This window comes from Heloderma suspectum, chromosome 12, assembly GCF_057233095.1.
Source record: "Heloderma suspectum isolate Gila_16-S chromosome 12, 16-S_ref, whole genome shotgun sequence".
In the NCBI taxonomy this organism is placed as follows: Eukaryota; Metazoa; Chordata; class Lepidosauria; order Squamata; family Helodermatidae; genus Heloderma; species Heloderma suspectum.
The window spans coordinates 4,102,531-4,116,068 of record NC_139469.1 but is presented as its reverse complement, the minus strand read 5'-3'; the positions used below and the strand labels follow the sequence as shown (position 1 = coordinate 4,116,068).

Below are 13,538 nucleotides of genomic sequence, written 5' to 3'. Positions count from 1 at the left end.
CGGGGAGCGCGCGCCCTCATCCCGCCGAGCGCCTTCGGCCCAAAGGCTGGGAGGAGTCGGCGGGGGCGGAGGCTTGATCCGCCCGCGTTGCGCATCTCGAGCGTCACAGTTTGGGCAGCTCAGGCTCAGTGCCTCTGGGTGCGTGCAGAGTGCGTGTTTTTCCTGCGCAGAATTTTGTTTAACAAAAGCAATGACCTCAGGGGGAGATGTACCTGGGCTTGCTCAGAGCGCCTTTCCCTTCCGACAGAGAGCAGCTTTTCACAACGCAATGCTGATTTATTTGGATTAACCTTCCCCGACCCGGCGCCCTGAAAAAAAATCAGTTGGACTACAATTCCCATCACCCCGATCAGCAGGGCCCGTTCCAGATGGGGACGATGGGGGCTGTAGTCCAACCCACCTAGAGGGGCCCAGGTTGGGGAGGGCCGCTGTAGATTTATAGGCCAGTGTGGTGTAGCGGCAAGAGTGTTGGACTAGGAGCTGGGAGATCCGGGTTCTAGTCCCCACTCAGCCATGGAAGCTCCCTGGGTGCCTTTGGGCCAGTCACAGACTCTCAGCCCGACCCACCTCACAGGGTTGTTGTTGTGAGGATAAAATGGAGAGGAGGAGGATAATGTAAGCCGCCTTGGGTTCCTTGCAAGAGGGAAAAAAGGCGGGGTATAAATGCAATAAATAAATTTCTAGCCAAAGAAAGGCCTTCAAAGTGTCTGACGACAGAATTAAAATGCGAGAAGTGAACAATAAAAAATCAAAGAAAAAACCCAACAAGGTTAAAAGAAAAAATTAAATTGTAAAAAGTTGGGCTGCAGAAAAACAAAAGCAAATTAAGACCACCAGCAGGAATAGAACGTCATTGGTTTGTACACAGTACTTCCCCTGGAGAAATAAAAATGTAGCAGAGAAATAAATAAAAACGTTGAAATTCTTGAATACAGGTGACAGGCAAAAGACCAGAACCTCCTCCGGGAGTATCACCGGCAGATCTTGCAACAGCCTTGGAACTTCCATGTAGGAAACAACATGCAACATGCATGTAGCTGTTGTGTGACAATCAGACGCTTAAAACAAATATATCTTGCTTTATTCTTTTAGGATGCAATCTTATGCATGTTTGGACAGAAATAAAGCTCTACAATGCCCAGCATGCCCTAGGCAGCCATGCTGGCCAGGACATGCTGGGAGTTGTAGGACTTTATTTCTGTGTAAACATGCATAGGATTGCACCTTTAGAAGCGATGTGCTCCTTTCCTAAGCTGGAGTGTACAGCTAGCAATATTTAGAGGGATACAATTCTGGGTGGTGCCGATTTTAAATCTGTATTCAGGCATAATCTGGAGTTTTGGGGGGGTTATAGCCTCTCTCTCCAGCCCTGCGGCCACTGATCAAAGGGGCGTAGGGCTGCCACATTTTCCCACTAGCTCTGGTGCTTTTAACAGCAGTCTTTATTACACGCACTTATCTGGTAACACTTTCCCCGTTGCTCATCATCATATCAGGGAAAGTTCACTTGCTCCTGTGTGAGAGTCGGCTGTTAAAGGCAGAGGAGCCAGAGCTGGAAAAATGTGGCAATCTTGAAAGTAAAGTATCAGGAGTATAATCAGACTACACCCAATTGAACAAGTTGGAGATGAAAGACTCTGTACACAGGAGCCCTTGGTTTTCCCCACCCCCTCTATAGATCAAGAGGATTAGACAAATTCATGGAGGATAAGGCTATCAAGGGTTACTAGTCCTGATGCTATATATTATCGCCAGGATCAGAAGCAGTATGCCTCTATATGCCAGTTCTGGGGAACAGGAGCAGGAGGTTGTTGCCCTTGAGTCCCCCTTGTGGGCTTTCCCTTGGGATATCTGTGAATGCTGAACTAACTGGCCTTTGGTCTGATCCAGCACAGCTCTTCTCACGTTCTTTATGTTTTCACAGGTTGCCACCTTTTTCCACTGGCCTTGTTCCTGTGCTTTTAAAAGCGGATTGGCACACAAATTAAAGTAGCAATTCTGTGCATACTTTCTTCAGTAAACAAGCATAAAATTGGGAATGTATGTGGGTAGTGAATTATGTCTTATCACCAAATCTCCATGCCAAGAACAGCTTCACTTACCACATTTTTGTATGGCAGATTGCTGTTTAAAGGCACAGGAGCCAAGCCAGGAAAAAAAGGGTGAAAAAAAGAACATGGAATTCTGTGGCAACACAAATACTAACAGGTGCTCAATTCCTACTTTGGCTCAGTCTTCTCCCAAAAGAGGGTCTATGACCCCCCTGGCAAAGGCGAAGTACAGGCTGAAGGGGCAGGATTGCAGCTTGAGATCGACAGGCATATGGTCAAGGAACACCTCATTACTTTGAATGAGTTCAAATCTCCAGGGCCAGATGAACTGCATCCTAGAGTCATAAAGGAACTGGCAGAAGAACTCTCAGAACCGCTGTCTATTCTCTTTGAGAAATCATGGAGGACCGGGGAAGTGCCAGATGACTGGAGGAGGGCTAACGTTGTGCCTATCTTCAAAAAGGGTAAAAAGGAGGAACCTGGGAACTACAGACCAGTCAGTCTGACATCAATCCCTGGGAAAATTCTGGAGCAGATCATAAAGCAATCCATCTGGAAGCACCTTGACAACAATGCCGTGATTACTCAAAGCCAACATGGATTTGTCAAAAACAAGTCCTGCCAGACAAATCTGATCTCATTTTTTGATCAAGTCACCTCCCTTGTAGACCGTGGGAATGCTGTAGACATCATATACCTCGACTTCAGCAAAGCTTTCGACAAAGTGCCCCATGATATCCTGATGAGCAAACTAGCTCGAAGTGGGCTAGATGAAACAACGATCATGTGGATCCACAGTTGGCTACAGAATCGGACTCAAAGAGTGCTTATCAATGGGACCTTCTCAAGCTGGGGAGAGGTAACGAGTGGGGTACCGCAGGGCTCAGTCCTGGGCCCAGTGCTCTTCAACATTTTTATTAATGACTTGGAGGAGGAGGTGCAGGGAATGCTGATCAAATTTGCAGATGACACAAAATTGGGAGGGATAGCTAATACTTTGGAAGACAGAAACAAAATTCAAAGTGATCTGGATAGACTGGAGTGCTGGGCAGAAAACAACAGAATGGCATTTAATAGGGACAAATGCCAAGTTCTGCACCTAGGAAAAAGAAACCAAATGCACAGTTACAAGATGGGGGATACGTGGCTCAACCACACTACGAGCGAGAAGGATCTTGGAATTGTTGTCGATCACAAGCTGAATATGAGCCAACAATGTGATATGGCTGCAAAAAAGGCAAATGCTATTTTGGGCTGCATTCATAGAAGCATCGCTTCCAAATCCCGGGAAGTACTAGTTCCCCTCTACTCAGCACTGGTTAGGCCTCATCTGGAGTACTGTGTCCAGTTCTGGGCACCACACTTTAAGAAGGATGCAGACAAGCTGGAGAGGGTTCAAAGGAGGGCAACAAAGATGATCAGGGGACTGGAAACAAAGCCCTATGAAGAGAGACTGAAAGAACTGGGCATGTTTAGCCTTGAGAAGAGAAGACTGAGGGGAGATATGATAGCACTCTTCAAGTACTTGAAAGGTTGTCACAGAGAAGAAGGCCAGGATCTCTTCTTGATCATCCCAGAGTGCAGGACACGGAATAATGGGCTCAAGTTACAGGAAGCCAGATTCCGGCTGAACATCAGGAAAAACTTCCTGAGTGTCAGAGCAATACGGCAATGGAACCAATTACCTGGGGAGGTGGTGGGCTCTCCCACACTGGAGGCCTTCAAGACGAGGCTGGACAGCCATTTGTCAGGGATGCTCTGACTTGGATTCCTGCATTGAGCAGGGGGTTGGACTCGATGGCCTTGTAGGCCCCTTCCAACCCTACTATTCTAGGTTTATTCAAGATTTACAGTGCACTCCTAAACATGCTTATGAGGGAGAACGGCCCAATGATCAAGATGGGACTTATTTCTGAATAAACATGTTTAGGTATACATAGTTAGGCTGCAATCCTAAACACACTTATTAAGAAATAAGCCTCATCAAGTTCTATGGGACGTACTTCTTCATAAACATGGCTAGGATTGCTCTATTAGTCTTTTAAGTGCCACAAGAGTTTTTGCTGCCTCAGGAATTTTTAAAAGGGTGAGCACTCTAAGCTAACACCTACCTGTTCTAATGATGTAGCATCCTAAATAATTGGCCAAAGGGTTAAATTCCATTAATAACACATTGAGGAAGAAGACGCTGGAATAAATTACATTCTCTAAAATCCCCTAAACTCAAGACATATGGAAAGAACTTCAGCCCAAGGTGAATCACTCCTGGGACGAACACTCTCTTGAAGTCATCCAGACAAAATGTGTTAGACACTAACATTGATTGCTCCAAGAAGTGGACCCAGGAAATCATCTGTTGGAAGAGGAAAAAAAGAAGGGTAAGTCTTTCCCCCTATCTTCCCTTAGCTAGTGGTAAAATAAAAAAAAAGAAATTGGTAGAATTTTGATGTATTTTTGTCAGCAACTAGAGAAAAGATATGGGGCAAAATTACCTTCCTTGAACTAGAGTAGTAGTAATCAATCAATTTTATTTGCTTTAGCCACTTGTCGTAATAAAGAGCATCAAAAGTACCAAAATAGAACAACTTAAAAGTAATATATAAATGTAAATGATCAAGAAACAGAAATATAACAGACAGCTTAAAATAATTCATTAATGAAACAAAACATTTAGGAGCAACTATTCAAACTGAAATTTACTACATTCGAATAAACATAATTTTGCCATCATTTCAGGCCTGCCAAGACAATCGTTGCCTCAATTTGACTAATCCCTTTGTTTTATTAGCCAAAAGACATAAGTTTCTGTTGGACAGACCAACATTCACTGTGTTTCGATAACTTGCCTAGAAATGTCTTCTTTACATTTTTCTCCCTGAACTGCTTTTTCTCAATAGTTTAATGTATTTATTATAATATTTGGATGATGTTTATAAGATTTCAGGAGCTGTATTCTTTTGCTGGGGATGGAGAATGTCTCTTCACCGCCTTTCCAGGTCAATTTCACCTTTGGGCATGAAAATGCTACTTCTTCGTACACAGACAGCTTTCGGGGCCTTCAAAAGAGCATGCATCTCCTATCCATTGTGGTCTACGGTGTTGCATGTCTCCTAGGGGTAAGTGGGAACGGCCTCGTCATTTGGATTGCTGGCTTCAAGATGAAGAAGACCGTGAATGTCGTGTGGTTTCTCAACCTTGCCGTTGCCGATTTTGTCTTCACTTTTTTCCTGCCCCTGAGCATCACCTACACAGCCCTGGGCTTCCACTGGCCCTTTGGGAAACTTCTGTGCAAGCTCAACAGTACCATTGCCTTCCTAAACATGTTTGCTAGTGTCTTCCTCTTGACGGTCATCAGCATGGATCGGTGTGTCTCAGTGGTCTACCCTGTGTGGTCCAGAAACTACCGGACCACAAAGCTGGCGTATGGCACTGCTCTGGTAACGTGGGCCGCAGCCTTCGTCATCAGTTCTCCATATCTCATTTTCCGAGACACAGCAACTAACTCCAGGAACATCACCAGCTGCTACAATAACTTTGCTCTCTCTGATAATTATGATATCGAGGAGACACGAAGACTTTGGAGGACAAGGCACAAAGCTATGATAGTAACCAGATTCCTATTTGGCTTCCTCTTTCCTTTCACCATGATCCTGGTCTGTTACAGCATCGTGGCATTCAGGATGAAAAGGAGACGTCTAACCAAGTCTACCAAACCATTTAGAATCATCATTGCTGTCACGGCGTCATTTTTCCTCTGCTATTTACCATACCATGTCTTCTCCTTGCTGGAAATGTCGAAAACATCTGCAAGCCATCAGCTCAAAATGGCTCTCTACTTAGGGATCCCTTTGGCTTCCAGTCTGGCTTTCTTCAACAGCTGTATCAACCCCATCCTCTACGTGTTTGTAGGGCAGAAGAAGTTCCGTCAGTCTGTGATCTCAGCCTTTGAGGGGGCTTTTGGTGAGGACTTCATCCTGGCCTTATCCAGCAAGAGAAAATCTAGATCCATCTCTCAGGCAGAGATTCAGATGACTTAGGCAGTAGTGAATAGGCTACAATTTTTTGCCAAATGACCTACTGTGGGCTTTTGTTCAGGCCTTGTTTTGCACAGGTACATCCATGTAACAAGCCTTATTGGGTTGCTTGATTTCAGTTGGCTTGCAAGAGAAAAACCAGAGTTTGACCTTCACAACTGTCACATTTGCAGCATGCAGCTTTTTTACCAAAACGGGGACCCAGCTTGCTGGGGGGAAAGGTAGTCACGACTGGGGAAGGCAATGGCAAACCACCCCGCTACCGTCTGCCATGAAAACGCCAGCGTAAGCGGCGTCCCTCTAGGGGTCAGCAATGACCCGGTCATTGCAGGAGGAACCTTTCCTTTCCTTTTTTGCCTGCACAAAATGCTTGAGCGCCATGCAGTGGCCACTCTATATATGACTGCTCCAAAGAATGTTTTCTTTGAAAGCTTGCTCATTATTTTGTGACATTTCAGCTGGCCCATAATAAAGTTATTGCCCCACTGTGGATCGTGTCTTCTAATGGTCCAACATCTGTCTGTGCTATTTTGTGTGTGTTTTCTATGGGTTCTGCTTGAGCCTGGTCTATTAGCAGCGTTATTGATCGAAGCCAAGGGATAAGCGCAGTCTCAGGAACAAGGTGAAGCTGGCAGCTGGGCATCAGAAACATGGGCAGCTAGCTTACACAGAGCATAGCACCTGTGTAGTTCCAGCAGTGGACAGATCGAATTGAGGGCAGGTGTAGCCTGGTCTTCAGAGCCCCAGCCCCACTCGGGTGAAAATGGTTAGCCCAGTCTTCCAGCCCTACTGGTCCTGAAAGGTTCCCTCTCCTTGAGGAGACCTTCTACTTCCAAGGAGCCCTTTTATTTCCCATGTTCTGGTGGGTGGGATTAAAGGGGTTCAAAGTGTCTCTCAAGTAACTCTCTTCCCTATCTTCTTGTACCTCTCAGCTTTCAAGGGCTTTTAAACTTTAACATATGACTTTGAAAAGGGCAGTGGAATGAGTGGGTGAGGGCTTTCAAAAACATTGACTGCTTGTCCTGCATAATTGTTTGCAATTGTTGAGAAATGTGTTAAATTCTGCTGACTGGAAAAGTTGGCATGGTCCCAAAGGAGGTGGAGAGCAGTTCCCTGATGTTAGCCTGTGAGTCAGCAGGTTAGCAGTGCATAAAAAGGAGGACCACGGATGTTTTTCACAACACTTGGGAGTCCATAAAAGCAAGCAGCAGAGGCAAATATAGAAGACAAGGCACCACTGGAAAGACAAAAAGAGCTAGCGAGAGATTAAATGGGCACGGCAACACAACTGAATCCTAAAAGTTTTGTGCAAAGCCTTTTTCCAGGGACCATTTTTGTTTCACAATAAATGTGCAATTGTTATTCAACTGTTGCAGAGGACCAAGATGTCTTTACCCATATTAGTGCTGTTGATGTGGAGAAATCACATTCTCCCAGCATTCAAACAAGAATTCTTTTGTTGCTGGTTATTTCTCTTTTGTGGCTAGTGCATCAGTCGTGGCAGCGAGTGTAGTGTGCAACATGTGCGTTGGGCAGTTAAGCTACCACTTGGGAGATCATGAATCCAAATTAAGGATGGACCGAGATGATCCTTCTTGTGAGTGAACCCAGCTTTGCATAGTGAGCAGAAAGAGGCCTCCCTGAATCGACTCCAATTTTAAAATGTGTGATTGGGGGGAAAGAGAGTATAGCTACAAGGGGAATCAGCTTCCAGAAAAGTTGCTTTAAAAGGGTACATAACGGACTGATTTATGATTGATCGACAAGTGTGTAGACTGCTGAGCTACCTTGAGTACAGCTGGAACTAAATATCAGTTTCAGAGCACCTTCATTCGTTGTTTGTGTGTGTGTCTGTGTGTGTTTTACAACGATGACACCACATCCTTGCATTTTAGCCACATCCTCCTGACCAGCTCCTTTTGTATGCCTTGTCTGCAATGTATTGTATTGTACACTGTCCAGAGTACTTCGGTTATTGAGCGGTTCAAAAGTAGAGTAAATAAATAAACAAATCCAGCTTGCAGTTGTGCAACTTTGAACAACCCACTTCTAGGCAGATTTCATTGCTGCCAACTGCAATAAAATGCAAACAGTGAGATGGAAAGTTGATTTCCTTTTTCTCCATAGAGCTGTAGGGTTCAAGATAGGCACAGCTTGTGGGTCTTAGAAAGGGAGAATTACCAGGAATTCCTACCTGGGCCAGCAGTTAGAAATCTTCTCCCTGCCCTCCCCATGCAAGTATCTGGGGGCTAGTAATTGTAGGGTCAGCAGGGCCCGTACTAGGCTGGTAGAAAAGTGCAGTGTATTCCATCAGTGGAGCAAATTAGATCAAAACCCAAGGCAGCAGTTTGGTGATAGGACAGAAACAATGACAGGAGTCAGATAAAATGCAGTACAAGCATCCTGGCTCAACAGTCACACTGGCATGGTGTCCTGGAGTAGGCACGGGGTTGGCCTGACTGAAAAAGATGTATTCTATAAGGCTCCTATCCAATCACAAAAATTGGCCAGGGAGAGAGTGTCTCTGCAGGGAAAAAGCTGGGAACGATCAACGGCACTATTGGCCTTCTATACTGGCCAGTTTGAGTACCTGGCTTCAGGTAGTCAAATGACCCTAGGTGAGTGGCGCTCGGCAAGCATTCTATAAAATGAAGCTGTTTCTCCCATTACTCTAGAGAAGTGGGGAAGCTGCACCTGCCCAGAAATGTCCCCTGTCCAAACCCAAAGCTTAATTCTCGCTAAGGCTGAACAAGATGCAGCCCTAAAGTGTGTTTTTAATGTCCAGGATCAACCCTGGAACATATGAAGAAAGAATGGATGGCAGGGCCTATGAGGGTGTGAGTTCAAAAAGACAAACATTCTTAAAAGACAATTCCTACATGATGCTCTCTCTCGGTGCAGACAGCCCACCTTGGACCCAAAGCACACGTTACCTTAAAGATATTGCTAGCAGCTAAATCTTTTTCTTTCCCAAATCCATGTTGCTGTAAAACGTTTAGGGCACAATCCTATGCCTGTTTAGACAGAAAAAAAAGTCTTACAACTCCGGCATTCCCCAGCCAATAGGCATAGGATTGCGCCCCTATGAGGCCAATCAAAATTTTTTTTTACTGTAAAGTAAGTGCAGCCCTCCCCTTGTCTGGGTCAGGACCATAGTTTGGGTAGTGGTGGTAGTGCAGCTTTCCCCAAACTGGGGCCCTCCAGATGTGTTGCACTACAACTTCCATAATCCCCCATCCTCAGGATGGGGAAGTCTGAGAGTAGAGGGTCCAATCAAGATCACGTCCCACCATTGCAATTTATACTGCCAAATAGCGACCCATTGAAGCACGTGTGGGCAACTTGTGGCCTTTAAGATGTTGCAAGGACTACAGCTCCCATAATAAGAACATAAAAATATAAGAGGACCCCTGCCGGATCAGACCAAGGGTCCATTTAGTCCAATATCTTGTTCACATAGTGGCCTATGAGCTGCCCATGGGAAACCCACAAGCAGGGCAGGAGTGCAACAGCACCCTCCCACCCATGTCCCCCAGCAACCGGCAGACTGCCTCTGATACTGGAGTTGGCATATAGCCATCAGGACTAATAGCCATGGATAGCCTTCTCCTCCACGAATTTGTCCATCCCCCTTCTAAAGCCATCCCAATTGGTGTCCATCACTACGTTTTGTGGTAGCGAATTCCATAGTTTGACTTTGTGCTGTGTGAAAAAGGACTTCCTTTTATCTGTCCTGATAATCTCCCAGCATTGGCTGGGCTGCCTAGGGCTGGTGGGAATTACAGTCCAGAACATGTGGAGAGCGACACGTTGCTCTTCACGACATACAGGATCCTTTTGGAATTCTTCCAAAACAATGCTGCTGTGAGGGGATCACAATCTGCAAATGAGAATGATTAAGGCGAGTGGGTGAGAAGAGTGCTAAGTAATTAAGGAAAGCACTCTTTATTTATGTTTTCGGACAGCCCCGTAACTGAAGTTCCCTGGGCAGCGTACACAACAGTTGTGCATACTTACGTATGTCTGCTTGCAGAACAGGGGTACAGCCTGTCGCCTTCCAGATGCTGTTGGACTACAACTGCCATCACCTCTAACCACTGGCCATACTGGTTGGGAATGATGGGAGTTGCAGTCCAAGCACATCTGGAGGGCCACACACTGCCCACCACCTGCAATAAAACAACAGCAGTTTTAATGCCTGGCTACCTATATGCTTCCGAGATCAATTTAAGGTGTTGGTTTTAACTGACAAAGCCCTACACGGCGTGGGACCGCAATACCTGATGGCACGCCTCTCCCGAAATGAACCTACCCATACGCTACGTTCAGCATCTAAGGTCCTCCTCCAAGTGCCTTCTCCAAGGGAAGCTTGGAAGGCAGCAATGAGGGAGCAGGCCTTCTCTGTGATGGCCCCCATCTGTGGAACAAGCTCCCCGATGAGGTCCTCCTGGCGCCAACATTGTTATCTGTTCAGCGCCAGTTAAGACCTCTGTCTTTTCCCAGGCATTTGGCAGCACATGATGAGTTTTAATCGGTCCTGGATGCATCTTTAGTTATGCCTTGACAGTTCAAAGTCGTTTTTAGTTATTTGTTGTGTGTATATTGTCTGTGTGTTTTATGTAAATGGCTTTTAAATTTTTATATTGTACTTAATGCTTTAACTTCTGTAAACCACCCAGACAGCTTCAGCTATGGGGTGGTACAGAAATGTAAATAATAATAATAATAATGGCGCTGCAGGGAGGGGCAGGAAGAAAGCTGCTCCTGCAGAATGTCAACCTACCTCCGAGTGGGGAAGTAAGTACACACACGTGTCTGTCTGTGTGTCTCTCCATCCTGAGAACATTGGCACGGGCGTGTGCGAGGGCGCCTGGAAACACGCATTCATGCGGGCTGATGCAGAGGACTCTTTTGCACCAGCCCTGTTATACTGGTTAGACGGGGTGCAAACTGGGGGGAGAGAGGCCGAACATGAGTGTTTGGCAGTCATGAGGAAGGAAAAGTCTCGGTGGGGATGGTACTGGGGGTGGGGGGTAGGAAAGAGAAGAGAAACACTGGACATGTGTGTTTGGTGGACCAAGGACAAGCTGGTATTGTTAGGAGGGTAGGGCAGAGAAGAGACATGCTGGCAGTCGTGAGGAAAGACAAGCGTCGGCGGGGCTGCTATTGCGTAGGGGTGTGTGTGAAGAAAAGAAACGTGTTGCTGAACACGCGTGTCTGGTGGTCATGAGGAAAGGCAAGCGCAAGCGGGGATGGTATTGTGCAGGGATAAGAGAAACGTGTTGCTGAACATGCGAGTCTGGCGGTTGTGAGGAAAGGCGTCGGCGGGGCTGGTATTGTGCAGGGTAAGAGAAACGTGTTGCTGAACACGCGTGTCTGGCGGTCATGAGGAAAGACAAGCGCAATCGGGGCTGGTATTGTGCAGGGTGAGAGAAACGTGTTGCTGAACACGCGTGTCTGGCGGTCGTGAGTAAAGGCAAGCGCCGGCGGGGCTGGTATTGTGCAGGGTAAAAGAAACGTGTTGCTGAACACGCGTGTCTGGCGGTCGTGAGGAAAGGCAAGCGCCGGCGGGGCTGGTGTTGCGCTGGCTGAGAGAAACGTGTCGCTGAACACGCGTGTCTGGCGGGCGTGAGGAAAGGCGAGCGCCAGCGGGACTGGTATTGCTCAGGCTGAGAGAAACGTGTTGCTGAACACGCGTGTCTGGCGGTCGCGAGAGAGACACGTGCAATCGGGCCTGGTATTGCGCAGGCTGAGAGAAACGTGTCGCTGAACACGCGTGTCTGGCGGTCGCGAGGAAAGGCGAGCGCCGGCGGGGCTGGTATTGCGCTGGCTGAGAGAAACGTGTTGTTGAACACGCGTGTCTGGCGGTCGCAAGGAAAGGCGAGCGCTGGCGGGGCTGGTATTGCGCAGGCTGAAATGTGTTGCTGAACACGCGTGTCAGGAGGTCGCGAGGAAAGGCGAGCGCCGGCGGGGCTGGTATTGCGCAGGCTGAGAGAAACGTGTTGCTGAACACGCGTGTCAGGAGGTCGCGAGGAAAGGCGAGCGCCGGCGGGGCTGGTGTTGCGCAGGGTGAGAGAAACGTGTCGCTGAACACGCGTGTCTGGCGGTCGCGAGGAGAGACACGTGCAATCGGGCCTGGTATTGCGCAGGCTGAGAGAAACGTGTTGCTGAACACGTGTGTCTGGCGGTCGCGAGGAAAGGCGAGCGCCGGCGGGGCTGGTATTGCGCTGGCTGAGAGAAACGTGTTGTTGAACACGCGTGTCCGGCGGTTGCGAGGAAAGGCGAGCGCCGGCGGGGCTGGTATTGCGCTGGCTGAGAGAAACGTGTTGTTGAACACGCGTGTCTGGCGGTCGCAAGGAAAGGCGAGCGCTGGCGGGGCTGGTATTGCGCAGGCTGAAATGTGTTGCTGAACACGCGTGTCAGGAGGTCGCGAGGAAAGGCGAGCGCCGGCGGGGCTGGTATTGTGCAGGCTGAGAGAAACGTGTTGCTGAACACGCGTGTCTGGCGGGCATGAGGAAAAGCAAGCGCCGGCGGGGCTGGTATTGCGCAGGCTGAGAGAAACGTGTTGCTGAACACGCGTGTCCGGCGGTCGTGAGGAAAAGCAAGCGCCGGCGGGGCTGGTATTGTGCAGGCTGAGAGAAACGTGTTGTTGAACACGCGTGTCCGGCGGTCGAGAGGAAAAGCAAGCGCTGGCGGGGCTGGTATTGCGCTGGCTGAGAGAAACGTGTTGTTGAACACGCGTGTCTGGCGGTCGCGAGGAAAGGCGAGCGCTGGCGGGGCTGGTATTGCGCAGGCTGAAATGTGTTGCTGAACACGCGTGTCAGGAGGTCGCGAGGAAAGGCGAGCGCCGGCGGGGCTGGTATTGCGCAGGCTGAGAGAAACGTGTTGCTGAACACGCGTGTCTGGCGGGCGTGAGGAAAAGCAAGCGCCGGCGGGGCTGGTATTGTGCAGGCTGAGAGAAACGTGTTGCTGAACACACGTGTCTGGCGGTCGTGAGGAAAAGCAAGCGCCGGCGGGGCTGGTATTGTGCAGGCTGAGAGAAACGTGTTGTTGAACACACGTGTCTGGCGGTCGCGAGGAAAGGCGAGCGCTGGCAGGGCTGGTATTGCGCTGGCTGAGAGAAACGTGTTGTTGAACACGCGTGTCCGGCGGTCGCGAGGAAAGGCGAGCGCTGGCGGGGCTGGTATTGCGCAGGCTGAAATGTGTTGCTGAACACGCGTGTCAGGAGGTCGCGAGGAAAGGCGAGCGCCGGCGGGGCTGGTATTGCGCAGGCTGAGAGAAACGTGTTGCTGAACACGCGTGTCTGGCGGGCGTGAGGAAAAGCAAGCGCCGGCGGGGCTGGTATTGTGCAGGCTGAGAGAAACGTGTTGCTGAACACACGTGTCTGGCGGTCGTGAGGAAAAGCAAGCGCCGGCGGGGCTGGTATTGTGCAGGCTGAGAGAAACGTGTTGTT

At 48.5% G+C, this 13,538-nt stretch overlaps 2 protein-coding genes across 2 annotated transcripts in view; both read left to right on the top strand.

The window, feature by feature from the left end:
• Positions 1-4,569: 4,569 nt before the first annotated feature.
• On the top strand, positions 4,570-7,281 carry LOC146336450 (chemerin-like receptor 1). The gene has a single exon (XM_084818131.1). It carries the CDS (start codon positions 5,018-5,020, stop codon positions 6,086-6,088), a length of 1,071 nt encoding a protein of 356 aa, XP_084674257.1. The 5' UTR covers positions 4,570-5,017; the 3' UTR covers positions 6,089-7,281.
• The window catches only part of PRPSAP2 (phosphoribosyl pyrophosphate synthetase associated protein 2), a 41,486-nt gene continuing 35,210 nt past the window's right edge, over positions 7,263-13,538 (top strand). Inside the window, exon 1 of the mRNA XM_084818128.1 lies at positions 7,263-7,682. The gene's annotated coding sequence lies outside the window, so the exon portion shown is untranslated. The remainder of the gene's footprint in view (positions 7,683-13,538) is intronic.